Below are 21,088 nucleotides of genomic sequence, written 5' to 3' on the forward strand. Positions count from 1 at the left end.
CAGAGCTCTAAAGTTTCTGCGCTAGTACCTTACCCCTTTCTCCCCCATACCTATAGTTTTTCCTCACTTTTTTAGCCTGCAGCTACTAGAGGACAAAACTGGCTACCCACGTTGGCCTTGGTGAAAGAAGTTGGTGGCACAGATTAATTCCCCAGACTGACCTACCTTCTCCCTCTGGAAAGGGTTTTTAATCTTTTTAACCTCTCGTGTTTTTCCCCACACAAAGGCACTCAATACATTCATCAGTCACGGCCCTGGCTGCAACATGCAGCCTACATCTCTCGTGCACTTCTCTGAGCTCATCAAGCATAAAAAAGAACAATTTCTAGAATAGAGCAGCTAAAAAGAACTGAGAACAAAAAGCAATTCTGTCTAAATTCCTTGAAGCAACTTAAAGTTGCTTTGGTCATCTGTCCATCCTACACCTCTGTGTATAAGCACTTGCTCCTCAGACAGCACATGTTCCTGGAAATAGATGCATAAAACCAGCTGCTTTTATTAAACTGAAAATCAGTGCTTAGCTATGACTTTTGCAAATGAGATATAATAAGCTTTTAAGAGTTTCTGACAGATCACTTACTACCACGCAGACCCAAGACCCTTGGGATCTGTTTCTTTCATAAGCAGGCCACATCATCACTCCTCAGAGCACAGAAGGGTACCTCTGTTATTCTCATCTAGGAACCAACTTCAAATTACTAGAATTTATATTGCAGTCAACCCAGGAAATAAAGAATTTGTCCTAATTCATCAGTAAACAAGGCTGTGTAGTCTGTTACTGCAGCTTCCTCCCTCTCTTAACACTCATGAGCTTCAGGGCAGGGGAAAATCTGCATCCACAGCGAGAAAATAAGAGCTAAAAATGAGCACATGAGACTGTATCCTGTGCTGAAGGTTCCGCAGATCATCTTAATTTCTAGAAGATAAATAACAAAAGCAAGCACTTACTGCTATTCGTGTCAGGGATGCCTTGACTGCGCTCCATTTGTCCCGTCGTCTGTCTATGATGATGATGAATCCGATGCTGGCAGCCTCCAGACTGCAAAACAGATGAAATAAGGATGCTGGTTACATGCAGATACTCCCGTTCCAAGGCAGTGTACTGCAGCAAAACACAGCCTCTGTCAGATCACCCTCTAAGCCCCTTATGAAAATGCAACTTACAGTGGAAAGAATGAATATTTGGCAGAAATTCACATGAAAACAAAAGCCGGCAATTTTTCTCTTTCCATTGTAAGGCTAGCAGCTTACACAAAACATGAATATTTTATCTGCTAAATCTCTCAGCTGCTATACTGCTCTGCTGCCAAATGTAGGTGATATGAACAGTTCAGGATCACAAATTACACCGTGCTGCATTGAAGGCAAAAACCTCAGATCTCATTTTCTCTGCAAAACAATTCAAGTTATTAGACACCTCACTTCAGTCGTCATTCTCCAAAAGTCTGCTGACATCTGACAGGGGCACTTAGGAGTCAGTATCTCCCTGCTGCCGCCACCTTGCCTGCGTACACAATGTCCCAGGAATTCTGGTAGGCAAAGCAGGAATTAAAGAGTTGTGTCAACTCTTGCCAACTACAAACTGGTTCTAGGGTTGCAAGTCATTTAGAAGTGTCCTTTCAACATACTGGCTAGAATAACAGTTACTGTTTCTTCTCAGTACTTTTCAAGGAGGCACTGATTTGATGCTCCACCACATCTATGTAGACCTCATAAATATCCCATCCTCTCTTTCTCTCAGAAATCTCACTTTGGTGTCCAGGGCTTCAGTGAGACTGCTCTGCTCTCTGCCTTCCAAGAGTGCTCAGAATTGGAGAGGGGTCATTGGAGGCTAATGAGCACACACTGAGGAAATCTCCAGAAACTCTGTTATAGCAGGAAGGCTCAGTCATCTCTGGACAAACCAGAGGCAGGCAGAAAGTGTATAAATGACATAACATAATCAAAGGACGTAATGCAATCAAACATCTGATCACAGATTAAGATCAAAAGAAAGCATGTAAAGCATTTCCTCTATCCCTTTTCCATTGTCCATACAAGAAGCAACCCAGGAACACAATTTTCATGGGTCATTTTGTGCAAACTTATGTCAATAATCCACTGAAGAGCACCAACATTAGCAACTCAGAGCTTCTGCTGCAGCCCTGCAGGATCAAGAACAGCAACCTGAAAGCCAAAGTGTTGTGCAAAGCTGGAATGCCATGCAAGCGTTCCTCTTAGTTCATATTGGTAACAGGAAAACTCACTGAATCTCCCACTTCAATATTTTTTACAGCATCCCTCTGAGAATTACTAAATTCAATGGCGAAAGATGACCTTTCCTCTTAAGTAGTGCAACATGCAGCTCTATGCAGAGGGCAGAAAATTCATTAGCAGCAGCACCTCTCAAGCACAGTGAAGATAATACATCAGTTTCTCCTTTTATATACATAGAAATATATATGTATCCTTCAATAACCTGACAAATGTTTCAAGCAAAAAAGCGACCAGCATGGTATCTCTGTGTTTGCTCTAGATGTTAGGAAAAAGAAGGTTCAGATGAAAGCAACAAAGAAGTTGTGTGCATCGCAGTTTGTTACAGAAAGGGTGTGTGAAATGAAACACAAATGTCTCAGCCTAGGGGCTTCCTAACCTACCCAAAAATCTGCATTGGTTTTATCAAACTGCTTCTGCTGATTGACACCAAAAATTGCTTTGAAAGTCTGGTAGGGATGAAACGCCTGGGCAAATCAGCCTCAGCTTTCAGCCCATCTTGGCTTGGAGAGAGATTAAAGGATGCAAATGGATTCAGGTATCAGAAGGTAAAGGAAAGGAAGGGTGGTTTTTAGCTTCTCCATTCCCATTTAATATCCCTGGCACAGCCTCTCACTCCAAGGAAAAGGCTGAGGTGCTGTGAACCCCAGCTCCTCAGCGTGAGTGCTGCATCCAGCCTGGGCACCATGGTCTGCCAAGCCCTGTGCCAACAACAGCCCTGGTCACTCCATTTACTGTAGGTGAACCTGGAAGCCACAAGTCCCAGATCCTCCAGCTAATACAACCACCACCCCAAAAGGCAAAAAAAAGCCACCGAGAAGCTGTCAAATCGAAACACACACTGAAATCCAGACTGATGTGGGCTGCACCCAGTTCCCTGGCCTAGGGACTTCAGGATCATACTCATTAACAAATACTTGAAAACTCTCCTGCATACTATCCACCAGTTCAGACTAATCCAGAATAAAGTTATTAAATAGCTGATACTGATAATACTAACAGTTGTCACAATCCAGTGCTCCTAAAAACAATCCCAGCACCCTTGCTGGCCTCTTGTTACAGCACAGACTCGGGTGTGCTCTGGCCCCATACAGGTGGAGGTTAGCTCTTGTATTTGCAGTTCTTCAAATGACCAGAGAAATGAGTAATCACAAGATGCACGTCCCTTCTAGTTTCTTTGTGCTTGCAGGGAACAGGATCTGATCCAAATATCTGGTTTACCAGAACAAATACAAAAAAATACTTATTGTGACTAATTATTCCAAGAGAAAAATGTTACAATTCAACACCCATGCTTACAGTGTACTATTGAAACTTGTCTATTGTTCAGAACAAAGTTATTAGTAATATAGGGAGATATGAAGGGGGAAATTAAGTCCCTGCAATTCTCCTTTCAACAGTTATGTGTTTAGATGACCTTGGAAAAGGCTGTCTCTTTAATATGCTTTATTTCTGAGAGCCATGTTAATTTTTGAGAACCATGTTAATGCAGCAGGAGAATGGGAACATAAGAGGACATAAATTGAATCAAACAGATCACCAAAATATGGCCTACTCTCCAAAGAAACAGAAAACACATACTGGAATCAACATCTGTGTTTTCAGCTCAGACTCACACAACCAGTCAGTAGGTGCTGAATTTCTCTCAGATAATAACTGGCCACATAGGATCAGGTTCAAATCTGATGCAGTTCCATTGAAAACAGTGATTTATCACAAAATGACCAACAAAGTCACCTTTGTTAGCTGAAGTTAACGAAATGCTGATGTTGGTCTAAAGAAATATATCATTCAACTAATATCAGGTTAATAAAAATGAGAAAAATCTGTCTGTCATAAAATTTATGATGTAGCTAAACCACAAGTAACTATACCCATAAGCACCATATTCACACAAGCTGACTGCACATAGAAATTGCCTTGTTTTGCCCATCTACCTGCTTTGAGAGACTGACTAAAGGCTTTCTAATAGGAGAGTACATGGAGGACTGGAGGCCTAAAAGAATTCAGAATCAGACCCTTATAATCACACCTTGGTGAGCAAACTGCAATGGAAGTAACTGACAAGACAGCATCTGCCAAAACCAACAAGTGCAACTGTGATTTAAACAAACACAGAAGTATTTGTGCCAAGAAAAACTTGCTTTTGTGCCTCAGAACTAACTCTTAAGTACCATTTTTAAAATTCCCTCAAACATGTAGATCAGGAGACACCAAAAAAGGGACCTTGGCTGTTTTTTCAAGAACATGTCCATGATCAAGCAGTTCATTTTTTCAGATGTTCTTCTGCATAGGGATTTGAAACAGCACAAAAGTATCCAGGCATCAGATGCATAAGAAAAAATAAATTCATAGATAATAGGAACAAGAGCTTACAAAATATGCTATGATAGAGACAAGAAAATGCAAGACAGAAGCAGCAGCAAAGGAATTTTCTCATTAAATGAGGTTTGGCAAGAGTGGTCATGGGGGTGGGGAGAGCTGGGAATAGCGAACATAAGGGAATAGGAACATTGCTTAACTTTTGCCACTGCAAATATTGCAGGCCAGTTAAGGAGAGAGACTGAGGAAATGAAAGATGAAATAGATACTTATGTAATGACTTGGATTTAAATATGAGAAAAGAGCAAAGGAGAGCAAAATACCACTGAGTATGCAGTCTAGTTATGGTGGAGCACTACTTGTAGCTCTCTACATACAAGACCATGAGTGCTGGCTGGCAAAGACAAAACCTACTGACCAGCCATGCCCAGCATGTGGGGCTGAGGGGAAGGCAGAGGCCAGAGCACTTTTATTATACAGACAGTGCAGGTACGATCCTGGCTGCAGAGGAGTATGAAGAACAAGTGAAAGCATGAGATCTGAGAGAGATTTATCAGGGTAAAATGAGAATCAGGCCATTAAGCAATTCAGATACCTATTGCAGTATAGATAATTTAATACTGGACTTATTACATTGAGATGAAATGGGTAAAAAAATGGAGAACAGTCTTCAAAATTACACAATTTGAAGAAGGAGGAAAAGAGTGGAGAGAGAAGAGAAGAAAACCACATGCTGCTAAAAAGCAGAGCAACTGAGCACAGAAGAAAATGTGGGAGAATATCTACATCATTCTGGCAGACTACACAAAGGCAAGCAGCAAAGAAATCATTCAGATATACACCTGTGTAAATCCTGGCTGCCACAGGTTGATGGACGCAGCATGACAAGGGTCTAAACAAGGGAGGGACCTTTGGACAACAGAAAATTCAAAATGGGCCTGTAACCCTGATCCAGAGCTAGACATCAGCATTCTGCAATGTTATTCCCTGCTTTTCACCTTGATGTTCAGGATGGTATCAGTTGTCTTCACTGAGATAAGCCAATGGTATTTGTATGGTTGGTTATTTGTTGTTTGGTTGGTTTTGGTCTTGTTTTTTGAGTTTTTGTTTTGTTTTGTTTTGTTTTTTACTTGACAGGGCTGATTTAAGACCTAAATTTAGCCAGGGAAACAGAGAGAGTGTCAGCAACTGATCCTATTTCAGAGAGGCTGCTGAAAGGAAAGGCCATGCCAAGGTCTGAATGTCATGAGGCACTAAGAGATGCATGCAGGCAAACAGCCATGGGAAGAAGCCTGGCCAAGATGGCAGCATCAGCACAAGTGGATGTACAGCTGAGAAACCCCACTCGTGTGTATATCCAGAGGAAGGGAGTTTGTTCAAAGCAACCAACCACACACGCTTTATCCACGTTTTCTCGGTGTCAGCACTGTAATATCTCTGCCCTCATTATGGTAATGCACTGGAGTTTCTGCAGTTCTCTGAAAAGAGGGATCTGAAGACAATCTTGTGCAGCAGATAAACATCAAGCTTACCTCCAAATTAAATTCTGGCATATTTGCCTAGATCTACAGATGTCTGGCAGAGAGGTTCCCTTTCACTGAATGAAATGTGTGCAATCAGCAGAGCTGTTCCATCCTTGGCTCTGAATTCAGGTTAGTCCTTGAACATCGATTTGAGGAGGCCAGGAGATGTTGAATTTCCTGACCTCTTTTGGAAGGAGAGAAGGACACCTGATTATTGAAGCAGTTGATCCATGTCAATTGGAAGAGAGAGGCATTCATTCCGGCCATGGAACAGAGCAAGTGAAAAAGGGCTTTCTGGAGCTATCTATTGTAAGTGTGCACGCGTAGATGTATGCACGTGCATACACCATATTACTCAATGTTCGTGGATGTGCCTGTATGTAGACCCCTTGGTGGTGAACTCTCATGAGCAGGTGTTGAACCAGATGGAAAATTAATCAGATTACAAAAGTATCACTGGGCTGGTCTTCCATTCTGGACAGCAGTTGTTTTAAAGCCCAGAAGTGCAAGGTTTACGTACAGCCCACCCCAAAATACTGTGATAGGCCACAGCTGGTAAAGCAAATTTGCTCAGCAACAAAGACAAGTGTATGCCTGTGCATCTGAATAACAACATTTGCTGTCTATCTTTATCTTTTCAATGTCTTGTCATATGGGCACATAAGATCAATCATTCCAGAGGAACTTAGAAAGTTACTAACTCACTGATGTAATCTGTGATCATTGACCTTATCTCCACAACTGGCATGAACCTTATTGCACAGGATATTCAGAGACAGACACTAGAAAAGACAGACTTTCTCTCTACATTTATCTGAAAAATGATGCTGATTTCTCTGGTTCACTGAGAAGGAAGTATTTTCTATGGGTGAACAGAATGAACTTCTTTTCAAACTATACTTGATCTTACCTGATTCATGGCCATACCCTTTGTAACTGCACAAGAGTTAGAGACTATTACTTTATCTTCTCTTTGTTGATACCTGCACATCTTCCTTGAGAACTGAAATAAAAGGTGAACTACTAGCAGTGAAACAACATGTTCAGGAACATTGTTGTAATACAGACAGCAGTTTTTAGTACAGTAATGCTGATGAAAGTAACAAATGCAGCTCCTTTACTGCTTGCGGAGATGTATGACAGAGATACTGTGCATGGATCAGCCAACTGGAGATTAACAAGGCTCTGCTGCACCCAGATGGGTCCCCTATTTATGCCACACATTAAGATTGTACTTTATCTAATTATATCATAAATCACATAAACAAAGCTTGTTGCTCAGGTTCTTCCTCTTCTAATTTAATACCTTCGTCCCTCACCATCTACACAAAAGGTGGAAAGTTTCAAACAGTGACTCAAGAAATGCCACCAAATTTTCTAAAAGCACTGCAACAAAGACTAGCAAACTCCCTGGAAAACTCACATCCCTACAGTGTGGCCTATGATTGAACCTAACAGTCAAACAGCTGTGCTGGTATGCAGAAAACGTAGGTTCAGACCCCAGCCTGTCAGTGACCTTGAACAGGTCATTTAAATCAAACCGAATACTCACTTACTCAAACACAAGTTTTGGTGAGCCACTCTGTAGTGTAAGATATTACTTACATATACCTCATCATCTGTCAAATAGGCATATTGCAGCTCTCCTGACTTAGGAAGTTTTGAAACAATTCATTGTTCTTTGCACATTGCTCTGGGATTCCTCAGGGGAAGAGAAAACACAAAAGTGATAAACTGAATCAAAGCAAAGGCCCATCTAGCCTAGTACCCTGTCTGCAGTGTTGGTAGGTAGTGAATACTGAGGCAAAAGCAGAAGGAAAGTGAGAAGGACAATCTTGCTCTTGGCACGTTCTTCCAAGTCCCTGCATTAAGGAATATATGGATTTCTTCAGACAGAGTTTGCATCTGAGCCATTGTGTTCAGCTGCCACTGATGGAGCTATCCTTCATGAATTCAGCTAATTTCTTTTGAACCCATCTGTACTTTTGGTATTCATGCAGGCTGAAGAAGCATAAAGCATTTCTGTCTATCATGTTGACAATGTAACATGCTAGTTCCCCAACATGTGCCAACATCACTAGAAATCACCCACCAGCATACCAAATACAAAGAACTGGAAAACTAGTTTTGTATTTTTCTCATCTACTCTTGCTGTTTTATTAACCCTGAAGCAAGTCATCCTCCCAGTCCTGAAGCTAGTGAAGAAAGACGCAAGACAGAGTTTCTCCTGGCAGAACAAAAGCTCTACAGAGCAGAATGAAACAATGAAGCTGTTAAGTTCACAGTGTGTGGTTTCTCTCAGCTTGCTTTGGCAACTCAGTATGGGGAATACATGTAGGTGGAGCTGGAAAACGTCTTACTCAAACTTGAAGGAAGCACGTTTCCCCCTCATCATCCTCTAAGCACCTTTATACACAAGACCACAGGAAATAATAAATCCCTGCTGTGCTTCTAACTAGCACAAATAGCCATGGTCCAGAGACAGGATCAGGGGATTGACAAAATTTTAAGCTCTCTTTCTGTATAAACAGAAAGCAATTCAGCAGCCATGCCTTAGCGTATTTCCTCAGAGCAGTGGAAGTGAGTTTGTTTTGCTATCCTTGCACAGCTGCAGGCAAATGGCAAGGAAAACATCCTAGCTGTGGAGAAATCTCCCAATAAATGAAGCATCAGAAAGCACATGGTGCTTGCCAGAATCCTGTCAACAGGGCACCTAGCCCTGTTTCTCAGAAAACCTTGTACGGAAAGATGCACTCAGAGAATAAGCAGTATCAGGACCTCTGTAAGTTTGGCTCCTTCCAGATGCAACCCTTCCCTTCTTATACCCAGTGTCCCTGAGAGTTTTCAGAAATGGCTCCTCTTAGCTGCCTTTTGATCTACTATGTTTACTGCTGCTTTTCAGATCCATGTCCCCTCCCACCCAGTTCAAGCTCTGAACAGAAAACCTGTCCTGTGCGAAGCTTTCTTTTCCGTGCAAATAATGGAAGTGGTTCCTAGGGCCTCCTGTACATAGGGAAGTTTCATGCTGACTGGATGGATGCAGAGGCACTGGTGTATCCTAGTAGCACTACTAAAGGCAATGAGCCACTGAGGAAGCAAAGCTCTCTAGAAATTCAACAGACATTTGTGCTCAGCCTCACCTGGGAATGCTGGTTAGGTATGTGACCACGTTCAGAAAATCTTCATCAGGTATGTCACTGAATCCTGCAAATTCTGGAAAGGTGATAATGGGTGCCCCATCCTTCCCTCTTCCTCCTGCAAGAGAGAAATTGTAAAGATTAGAGAATGATTTTATGCCTTTGGAGAGACAGTTCAGTACACAAATGGGAAACAGTGAGATACTGCTCATTGAAAAGCACCCAGATCCAGTATACATGTGATCAGCTTCCCATTTGATGTTATAACTCACTGTAGTTTCAGTACCTCAGTTCACTCCAGCTGAGATTCTAGTCTTTGTTGTTTATTCTCAGCTTTTTAATAAACCTTCTGCATAATTCTGATTAAGTGCTTTCCTTGATTCTTTGTTTCCCATTTCCAAGCAATTTCCTGTGATAATATTACAACATTTCTCTATATATAGGTACAGCACTCTCTGACTAAAGGAAGACATTAAAGGAAATGAAGTAATAGAGCATACAAATTTTGAATACACACATACAACCCATGACACAGGCCTAGGACTAATCCACTCTTACATCCTTTCTTAACAAAAAAAACCACTCAAAGTGCATGGAGTATTTAATCAATGAGCTTTGCTCTTGCCTTGTTCATTTGCATAAAGCCTCCATTAAATAGCACAGGAAGGTTAAAAGGAGCAAGGTCAAGAAGAGTCCTTATCTGAGGGCCTCCCTGATTCAAACAGCAGTATTCAAACTCTGGTAGAGCTGTGGGAAGCATGGAGCCGAGTTCCTTATAGCTGAGCAGCTCTTACAGTTTTGGCAAAATGCTCAGCTCTAGGAGATGTAGTACACAGCACACACCTTCTTTACTTGCAGGATCAATTCTAACTTGGTTTTGCTAATAAACCTGGGCTTCACTCAAACCACACAAAAGTTAACAGGAGTTTTCTCACCAATTTGGGCTCAGAGCTGAGAGCAGACTAACGAGGCAGTGGCACATAAAGGAATACGATGAAACAAAGCTTTTATTACAAGTATCTTATTGCTTAGTGCTGCTTAGACAGAGCATTAAGGACGTGCTTTTACCTGAGTCTTTCTCCTTTGCAATCTCTATGTAAGCCTGTTCTTTGCACCAGGCTGAGGAATTCTCTACCAACCCAATACTGAGCCTAGTCCTGCAGCACACACAGTTTTCCTACTCATTTATCATCCGCAGAAGATACTTATCCAAGTAATAGCCATGCCCTCGGTTTCCCCTTAGTGAAGGAGAAGTTGTGCGACGGAGTTATTTTTCTCAGTGAAAATATCCAATAAATTATCCTATTAGGAGCATGGGAGGAAAGAGACGCAGGGGAAAAAATTAGTTCTCATTCCTCAAAAGTACCCTTTACATTCCCATAAATAAACCTTGTTTCCAGGCTGCTCCCATAGATCATTGCCTTTCCCTGCTGATAACCACAGGGATAACTGATAACCAGTTGCTCCTGCTCCTGTTTTGGTGGTCATTGCAAAGAGGTGCTCAAGTGATTCCTAGCTATTTCTGTGTAGGGTGGTCAGTCCCTTGGTAGTTCTGATCCTGCCTCTGCCCAACCATCCCATTCTCAGTTGGATTATTTAAGGTCTCTTTTGTGCTGTCCAGCCACAGAGAGCTGGGATGCTGAGGAACACAATGTTTGCATAAAGCAAAAGAACTCCAGAAAATAGGAATTTTGAACAAGGAAGCCCATTTACTTCTTGGCATCTGGTGATGTGATGGCTTGGTCAGGACACTACCTTTAGCCCTCATTTTCCTTTCTGAAGGCTGATTATTGCTTTATTTACATCTAAAAATGACTCCATTGTGTTAGATCATCCACTAAACTCACCCTGCTAGGGAGAAAACAGGCTTACAGAGATTCATAAGGCTTTCAGCCAAAATGCAAAGAAGGAATACTATGGTTCACACTGCACTGCATTGGATTTCAAATGCTGAGCAGAGCCATGGGCTCCACATTGACCTTTACCATTACCTTGGGGAAAGGCCAAATGCTGATGCAAGGCAGCTTGGTCTCACGGCACTCCAGCTGCACTGTCTGCAGTCAGCAGTGATACAGAAGATGCTGTCAGGCAAATTCAGGCAGACTTTCCCCAGACTGCTGCACTCTAGAGACCAGGAACTCCAACCAGCGGGTACCCAGTTAGGGTGGTTTGTTACAGATACTTAGTGACATCTTCTGGACGCAAACTGTAACGGCCAGGAAACTGAAATGGTAAGCTTTTCTGCTCTGTCTCTTCTTGCAGAGTTCAATGCATGCCGAGTATTTCATAGACAGCATCTGGTACGCATCCACATGGTTCCTGGGAACCAAGCTTTTACATTCACATATTTCAGATATGTGAAAATACACTAAATGAGGGGGGGGGGGGGGAGTAACCTAGAATACTTTAGTTTAGAGCAGAAATAGTTGCCCCTGGAGGAAAAGATAAATATTCCTGGGATCCCCTCCTTCAACAACTGATAGTTTACCTGCAGTTATAATCAATATTTGTTTAAAATACACGTTTCTGTGGCACTTCTAATGCTCCTGCTACCAGGTGTAGGATGCTCTGCGTCAGTGAAAAAAAAAAGACCTGACACTTGCCCTGCTATGTGTGTACTTTGGTGAAAGAAAACTACTAGATATGCTAGAAGGTCATGCTGTGCCTTGGTGTTGGAAAACACTCTGTACCAGCTGGGCACAGACAGAGAGAAAAATAAAAGACTGATAAAAAGAAGACAGTGTTCTTATGAGATAAAAAATATTTTGCTAAGCTAGAAGGATCGTTGAGAAAGGAGGTTTAGCTTAGCAACAAATGACTGACAGTCAATCATTTATTCTATAAAAGCCCTGTCCCATTCTTGATCAGGTGGGATTCTTACACATTTCCCCCATGAAGTGTGTTTGATCACTCCTCCCCTCGAGCAGGGACACCCCTCGAATGGCTACTCCTCAGAGGTCAAGAGAAAGGAAACCACCACAGTCATCAGATAGGATAAGTAACATCAACTCCTATTTAATAATTAAGCTAGCTTTAAAATATTACTTTAGTTATTGTTCTAGATCTAGTAAATGCAAATTAATAAGTAGTCCCTATAGCACTTAGATTGTGTAGTATATATTCCGATTTATGTCCTTTAGCCCAACCACATTATTATAATTTATAATAAAATTTTGCTTTTTTTGTACACACAGTCTAATCTGCCATCCTTAAACCCATACAGGACACCAGGGTCTCTTTGTGTCCCTTTTATTTTCTCTTTCTCTTGCATTCACATTCATGCATATGCTCTTCTTCCTCTGGCCCCTTTCCCCAGAGCTAGATGAGGCAGGCTGATGACGCACTGTGTGTATGTAGGCATGTATTTTTGTCCCAGGAATTTCTCCTATAAAAAGCCATCCAAAGAATGAATGTAAGCAGACTGAACACTGACTTCTTCCCTTCACCACTGGCAAAAAAAAATCTAGAAGGACACTTAGGAGCAGTCTCAGACTGAGCCAACTAAGATCCAGGAGCATCTTGCCTCTGACTAGGCCATGCACCCTTAACAGCTCAGGCTCCATCTCCTTCTCCGAGGTGAACCAAAACAGAAGGCAGCTCGGCTGGTTCTTGAATACTGCTGTATTTCCGACAGGGAAATAAAAAAGGAAACCCTCAGTTCCTGCCATACTATGAAATCACGATGAAGTTTGAGGGAATTTTGTGACCAGAAATTGTTAAGCATTAACAAGAAGAGAGCAAGAATGTCTGAAGTGTTGGGTGACAAGCAATAACACAAATATGTTAGGAATGGGTTGTTCCTGCCTATATCTGAACATTGAGCAGTAGTTGAGTTACAAGGTAAAACAATCCATATCCATTTATCTAGCAAGGTAACAAGAGTGGATGTTAAGGGATATAAAGGAAGCTCTTTATATACCAAGGGTGTCTGGAAAATTCTCTCCCCTCTGAATGAAAGAGCAGTTCCATATATCTAAAATGTTAATGCCCTTTTTGTTTTTCCTGACACTAAACCAAGATTTGCTGCAGTATGCAAATTTCTGCAGAATGTGAATTGACAAGCTGCAGCCGTTTTTTTCTGGGCCATCAACCTTGCTTTCTAGGGAGTAGCCACTAGATTTCTTCTAGCCCTTGAAATACTTTAACTGGCTACTCAATGTCTTGAGACAGAAAAGAAGCGCTGAACAGCGTGAGCCACACGAACACAGCACAAAGCTGAGGGGTTACACTACGGCTCGCTGAAGCAGCTCTGCTCTATTCAGCAGTGCCTGTGCAGCAAGATAAGGGGGCCCAAGGACTGCCAGGAGCAAAGCAGCTTGACGAAAAGGCAGAGCAACATGAGGCACAAGCTAAGCTAGAGTCCCATGAGAGAAGCGAGCAATGACTTGAATTTAGTGCAGTCAGGAGAAACACTGAAAAACAGGTATCAGCAGCATGGCCATGCTTCATGCGAGGCACGGGCCTCCGTGCCGCTGACCTGCAGCTCCTCCAGGCGCCGTTAGATGCCACCGTGCAGCACTCTGCAAACAGCACAGCCACCTCCACCACCTTCTGGCAGCTCCAAACGCTGGTGCCAGGCCAGGGAAGGAGCAGCTGGTGTCAGCAAGCAGCAGCCACCAGAGATGAGGTTCAGCTGAAAGGAGGGGAGGCTCAGGGCTATCCTATGGCTGAACTAACAGGAAGCTCACTCCTGAATCTGCCTTGAGGGAGCTAGGCCACCTCTGGCAGCCTCCCATGGGTCACTGCTCCCCAGTCAGACCCCTCTTTTGCCTGCAGAGGAAAACTTAACCAGATTTTGTCTACCATCTCTTGACGCAAAGCTGATCTCCCCTCCCAGATAGCAACCACACAGGCTGCCAACTTGATTCAATTTCCTTGAAGAGGTCCATCTCCTCTCTGCTTTCTACCTCTGCAGATAGCTACCTGCCTTGCATCCAACCCAAACATTGTGTCAATGGTATGGACCCCAGCTGCTTAGGGAAGGGCATTCTGATTAAAGATACTGATGTATGATCCAAAGTGAATTATCAGCAAGCAGTTATATCATTTGCATTCAGGGTCACACACAGGGGTGCATCAGACTCAACAACTTGAAGCACAGCAGACAGCATCAGCAGGAGTTAGAGGAACAGAAGGCTGGGCTGCCTGGAAAAAGGGAAGACTTAGGAGGAAAATATTACAGTCAGCTTGCCCTTCTGCCTAGTTTGCCACTCAGAATGACAGCATCACTTTCCTCCTCTTCCTGGGCACTTTCCTTATTTTCCACCCCAGCGTCTTGAGGAACTTTTCCTCTTCTCTTGTGGGCAAAAGGACAGGAAGAACCTGAGTGACAGGACAGAAGTACAGAGTGCATGTGGAAGGGAAAGAAAAGCAGGAGAGATGGCACACAAGATGCACCAGGGTAGTACAAGGCATGGTAATGGGATCATCGCTCACTCCTACATGTGCCAATTCCCGAAGTCCCAGGACACAAAGCAGCATTCGTGGTTGCTTAGACAGACTAGACAGACTTTCCAGCTCCCAATGCAGCCTGGCTGGCTGTTGCAGTGAAGATGGGGCCAGAATTCAGCTATGGAAACAGAACAGCTGAAGTATTTGGGGGAGAAATATGAATGGGGAGAATAGGATATGACAGCAGAGAAAATTTAATTTTGCTTTGCAGTGTAAAGGGTGTGATTGACAAATGAGGTGTGAGTGCTGAATTCTGAGAGCTCTCACGGCTGAACTTGCGTGTTGCTATGACTGATGTAAAAGCAGCAAGCAATCACAACTGCAGGCCAAGTTCCTGGACACAGTGGGGATCCTAGGAAATCTCTGACTCCCTATGTCTAGTCGACCTATGCTTCTTGTCCAGGGACCAAAAATACCCATGTTTAGGCAATAAGGGGCTACAATGAAGTCCTATTCCACAGTGAGCAGCTCTTCTTGTAACACTAATAGCAGGATTCATAAAGTAACATCTAATAGAGCTTACCAAATATGCTGAATCCCTTGGGAAAAACAAACAAATGAACCAAAACCAACCAACCACCCAAAAAAAAAACCCCAAAACAAACTAACAAACAGACTATGGGCAGGAGAAGTTCCAGAAGTTTGTCTGCAAGTTTACAGTGCACACCTCCCCAGCCTGCCAAAGACACCAAGTCATCAGTTAGTACTGGAAAGTTTTCTTTCAGAGTTTGCTGACCTGTGCAGGCTGACTGCTTGGGTCTGCCCACATGCAGAGAGCTCCCTTAGTCATAGCAGACCTGAGTACAGCTCATCTCTTGGGTCAGACAGCTGAAGAGCTCAGTGATACCTTGGCTGAAGTTTCACTGCCTTGGTAAGGTTTTGCTTTTTCCATGCTCTGTTGTTTGGGTTTCCATGTTGATTAAGGGTTGTGAATGCTGAATTTCTCATTGAAGTTGAATCATGCTTCCTGGGTCTAGATTTTTAAGCAAGATCCAAACCGTCCTTTTGACAAGGTCAGGCCAGGTTTTGCAAAAGACTCAGTTTAAACAGGAAGCAGATGGCTAAATACCCTCCAGGCTTTGGAAATGAAATAAACTGGCTTTGGAGTCAGTTACCATTTTCAGATGTAGTCTCCCATCCACTGAAGTCCATTGACTTAACAGGATCAAAACACAAAGGAAATGAATCTCTGCTAATACACTTAGTGACTGTTTGCCTAATAAATTTGTGATTTAGTAACAGGATCTATTATTGCTGCAAATGGCAGATTGGGCTTATTGACAGAGTAATTACAGATAAGAACAGGGTGTGAAGCTGCAGATAAAAAGGGAGGGGGTAGTAGCAGTTCCAAAAGCAGAGTGGTACGGTGAGTTATTGGGCTGTCAGCAGGACAGGAACAGTATTTTTACCAGTGGTTCTCAATTCTTCAGTAAGAACTTGCATGTGTTAGAATAGCCAGGTTTTCAGTAGTACCCAGCTTCATGATCTAGTTCCCTCAAGAGCGACAGGAAACACATAAACATAGCTGTGCACTCCTAGGTTGTCACACCTGTAGTCCCATAGTTGGGAGTTCAGTTTTCAGGGAAAGGAAAGAGGCAGCAGTAGTTGCAAAACCAGAATTTAACCACAAGAACCAGTACTCCCGCCAGATCTCACAAGCTGAGCAGGGTTAGATCAGCACATGGAAAAAGAGATGACCAAAGTAGAGTTACATGATTAAGGACATTGTCTCATTACACTGGAGCCTTTTCCATGACCGCAGAAGACCTGGGAAGGCTTTGGAGAGCTTCCCTGTTGTTGGCACGGACAGTAGAACCTTGGTTAGTCTGGGAGCCAGAGAGCCAGGGCAAACAGGAGGCTGTCAGGAATAACTGGGCCCTGACACAATCAAACACCAAACTCATTAGGCTCATTACATAATTCCTACCATCTGCTGAGAGACTACAAGACTATCAGATCCTTTTCTTAGAAGTTTGTACACAGCAATAATAGAGGAAAGTGTTTCTAATGAGTCATGTCCAGAGGAAACAAAGTGCCTTTGACTTCAGTTGTTCTACTTGTTCTTTTCTGCTTTACTGCAAGGGAATATTACGGTTTCACTATATTTGTTTCAGCTGCCAGCTGTTAATAAAAAAGCTCATGTGAGCCAAATAAATATTCATTTATAACTAACTCTGTAACGGTCAACCAGTTACTTGCATTATCATTGGGCAAATGGATTTGGGGTCCACAGGACTGAACAGGAGAGCTGTGGAGTAGCACAGACCAAACTCACTGCTCACATCCTCTGAGCTTTGCCTGTGCATACAATAAGTCAGCATAGACCATTTTAATGACATTTTTCAGAAAAAGATATTATACACCCAAAACACTACAAGTTGAGAGTCTTTTACTGCCCACGGCGATGGGGTGAAAGAGCAGAGGGATTTTTTTTCAGACAGTGGCTACTGGGCTGGGATGTGTCAGCATGGAAAACCAGGAAATAAGCTAAGTATTAGAAGATTTTCAGTTTCCATATAGGCAAGTAGTGAAGCACCAAAATATTTGTGGTTGTTTGTGCCTAATGAAAAGCAGCATGCTTTAAAGAAAAGCTGCAGAGCCACCTGGGAAAAAATAAAATGGAAAATAATGAAAATCAAGTGAGGTCATTTATGTATGAATTACTTTAATAAATGAAATAAGGCAGGAGAGTGCCCAGATCTTTTTTTATTGGATGAAAACACCCAATATTTTCATAGAGAAAAAAGAAAGTTACACTTATTTAGAGAAATGCATTTTTTAAAAGTATAGTCATTTCTGGCTTGTACCTAAGCCTCAGTTTGCAGGAGGCAATAAAGGGACAGCAAAGAAGACTCCTGTTGTTGTATTTGACCTGTGACCCACCAGTGGTCACCAATGGAATAAGATACTGGGCTAAAGGGACCTCCGAGTAGTTTACTTTATGTTGATGATCTTCTTCACAGGCTGCCATGGGGATTTCAGAGCAGAGGCATCCAGGTTTCCAAATTTAGCTGTAAATTTCAGTTTGAAATCAACTTAGAAACTATGAACAATGCTGCCCATTTTCTCGTTAGGATATTATTTCTGGACTGTACTGAGGAAATTTTAGATAAGTCTGAAAATTCTTCAGACGGGATTTGTTATTTATGAAGATGGGGGCATGAAAGATACCTTTTCACTCAGTTCTGGTATTTGTTACTAGTACTTCTATGCTGATGAACCAGTTATTCACTGATCCCTAACAAGCCCTTCAGCCCTGCCTTCTATGAAGTTATTTCCCAAGTCTTCAAGCAACTTAGGTTTAAATAGTCTTATTTAAACATCTTTCTCATCGCTTTCAAGAATAAAAGAATTAGATCAAATGTGAAGAGTTGAATTTGCTAAAACAGCAGGTGAGAATACAGGCACTGCTGAAATGATGAGTCCATAAAGAAATATGAAAATGTTTTTTTATATTTACCCTTGACATTTCTGTGCCATGTTTAATGTTCTAGCTGGAACTGGAAATAGGTTTTTCTTCCTGTTTAGCAAACCACTTTCCACAAGTTGCTCATTAGATGCCGTATATAGCTTTTATTAATGGTCTCAAATGTTGCAAGGTAATGGGGTTTAAGAGAAGCAGTTCTCCACATTTTACTAGATAGGCACAGCACATGAGGCACTGGATTCTCAACATTCATTATGTTCTTTACACTGATATAAGTGTTTTCAAGCATTCATGGACCAGTTAAATTAAAGGCCTTGAAAACAATATTGGTTTCAGCAGCTCTGCATGCCTGGTGAGCAGAAAAAGCAAGCAGAGCATTCTAGAGAGACCAGCTGATAAGTGTTTTCTTGCTTATGAAGACCAGACAAGCATCCCAGTTGTGATCTGAAGTTAACATCAAGACCCAAAAGGAGTTAACAGTTACTAGATTTCCTGTTCCCTCCCTTGTATTTAGAGTATTTTAGAGTGAGGTTAGCACTAATAAAGGGGATCTGAATAGCATTCCTGAAGCAGTTCTTTAAGTGAGAATGGCATGGCATGGCAGAGCTATGGTAAGCACTTGGTATGCAGGTGAATGCCTAGACAGCCAAAGAAAATTACTGCAACTTTACCCCAGAAAAATTGTCTTAGGAGAGATGCTACGCTAGCATTTCCTAGTTACCCTGCACTGAGCACAGCGGTGGAAAGCAAAAAGTTTGAGCAATTTTAATGCAGTTGCTGACACTGTTCTGCATGGAGGTTTCTGTTTATTAGTTGTTCTAGGAAGATGTGACCCTGAGGTGCTTTACTGCAGATGAGAAGGCAGCTGGTTCCACCGCTGCTTGATCAGCATGCTCTGCCAAATGCAAAACAGTTTTTAACCTTATAAAACTGCCACAAAATGCTACCTAGAAACCTCCAAAATCAAGTTTCAATACTCAGAGCCCCATAAAGAATTCTGAGTAACTTAAGATTTGGATTTCATTTGGCAGCTTGGAGTGTACTTAAAAATGTAAAGATGCAGCAAGGATGATCAACTCAACTGCTGACTTGATCATTTGCAGAGCTGGGTCTGTGTACTCTCTGCACTGTGTTCTCAGTGTTCCTCTCCACCGAGCAGAGAGGGACAGGCTGTCCAAAAGCACCTTATTATGACTATCTCAGTATTCTGTGCAAATTCATGATACTTCACTGAGTATCTATGGGGAAGAAAGACAGCAAATTCTTAATTTCCTTATTTGCAGAACAGGCAGAAACAGAGACAAAAGGAGTTGCCAGAGGCCATACGGTCAACAGCAGAGGCCATTTTAGGGGCCAGATAAGGATTTCTCTTCTACGGTATCCTAAATAAGTGTATTAAATAATTTGGCAAATATTTCAATTTCAGCTATTTATTCAGGGCAGGAACTGCATCAATTTGTGTGACTGCAAACTTCAGGCAAACAAAGAAATATGTAATAATCAAATCTTTAAAAGATTAGAACCTTACACTTTAGAAATTAATCATTTCTAAAACAAAGGCAAATGAGGAAGAGGGGGAAGGTCATGAATAGTTCCCTGATAGACCAAAATCTTTTCCCACAAACAAGATGCTTGGACATTGTGCAAAGTTATCTAGAGAAAGATTTGTTTAATTTATTATCCTGTAAATCTATTACTCCACCCCATTGTGCCATTGTGGAAAGCATGGAAAATTAACTTGCCTTAAGAAAAACAAGCACAGCAAGTTGTCATTTATCAGTTCTGTATGCAGTGAACGTCTGACTGTAACAGCACTTTTCGTTAGCAATATAAAAATACTTTTGCAACAGCTGTACAGAGCTGAAGGGTGACAGTCAGCACAACAGATAACAGAGAGAATCACATTACCAAGAGAATCCCAGAGTGCGATTACCAGCAACTTCTTACCTGACAAGATCGCAAATTGCCTGTGGAGCTGCTCTATTATATCCACTGCAACCAGCGGTCGTATCTCCTGCTGCATGATTTCATCTGTGCAAATGAAAACAGAAATATTCAATGAGTTAATAAAACCTTAATGACAATTTTTCCATCTTTTAACTACCCAGCATAACAAAGATGACACTCAAAGGAAAAGAGCTTGGCTTGACGCAGATGCTATATGACTGTCACGGAGAAGTTTATGATACTTACAGTCTCATCTTCAGCCTACTTACTTTATCTATCGCCTTGTGATTTCAGAGGGAGCTTTTCGTAAACCAGCTCCAGTAGATTTGCCAGAGCGTGTCACAGGTTTGCTGAAGCTGACAGCCTGCTCCTTACTACTTCATGTTCCATATTAAGCCACTGCATTTGGCCTCCCACATAAAGCAGCTTTTCAGTCTTTGAAACAGTAAAGTCTATTTCAGATACAGCACCATGTTCCACCCTGGACTCTCTGGTCTCTGCTTGAGGACTTTGTGTAGCCAGCTAATCCACAACAGTTTCCTTTGCTGATGCTTTTTCCGCTACAAGCAAATACTTAGTAAAAGGAGGAAATAAGGGGCTGTGAGGCTTTCTTCTCATGAAAACAAAGCATGTTCTTGTGAAGTAAACACTGAAAAGTAAAAAAATAACTTGGCAAGCAGCTGGGAAAAAATCACCACAATTTTTGTGTGTCATCTTTTCAGTGACCAGCAACTATAATCTATGTAACTATAGACACTGAGCTAACTTGATCTCTTTCTGTAACAGGTGCACCCAATTTTTCTTTCCACTCCTCACCCCAGTCTAGACCAGCAACATTTACTGGGGAATATCTGCCAGCTCAACTGGCAGGATCAAGGTTTGTGTTCACAGAATCACAGAATCATAGAATACCAGGTTGGAAGGGACCACCAGGATCATCCAGTCCAACCTCTCAAGGTGAAAGTATAGATTAAATGAGTTGAGTCAGCACCCTGACGAGCTGACTCTTCAAACTGACCAATGTCGGG

General features: G+C 42.1%; 1 protein-coding gene across 1 annotated transcript in view; it reads right to left on the reverse strand.

Moving 5' to 3' along the window:
- MCF2L2 (MCF.2 cell line derived transforming sequence-like 2) overlaps positions 1 to 21,088 on the reverse strand; it is a gene marked incomplete at its 3' end in the record, with an annotated part of 49,303 nt that overhangs the window by 12,785 nt on the left and 15,430 nt on the right. The window contains exons 2-4 of the mRNA XM_010187550.1: positions 20,061 to 20,144; positions 9,239 to 9,353; positions 949 to 1,039 (exon numbers count right to left, since the gene is read on the reverse strand). Coding sequence (XP_010185852.1) covers positions 949 to 1,039; positions 9,239 to 9,353; positions 20,061 to 20,144 — 290 coding nt within the window. The remainder of the gene's footprint in view (positions 1 to 948; positions 1,040 to 9,238; positions 9,354 to 20,060; positions 20,145 to 21,088) is intronic.

This window comes from Mesitornis unicolor, unplaced genomic scaffold, assembly GCF_000695765.1.
Source record: "Mesitornis unicolor isolate BGI_N332 unplaced genomic scaffold, ASM69576v1 scaffold40036, whole genome shotgun sequence".
NCBI lineage: Eukaryota > Metazoa > Chordata > Aves > Mesitornithiformes > Mesitornithidae > Mesitornis > Mesitornis unicolor.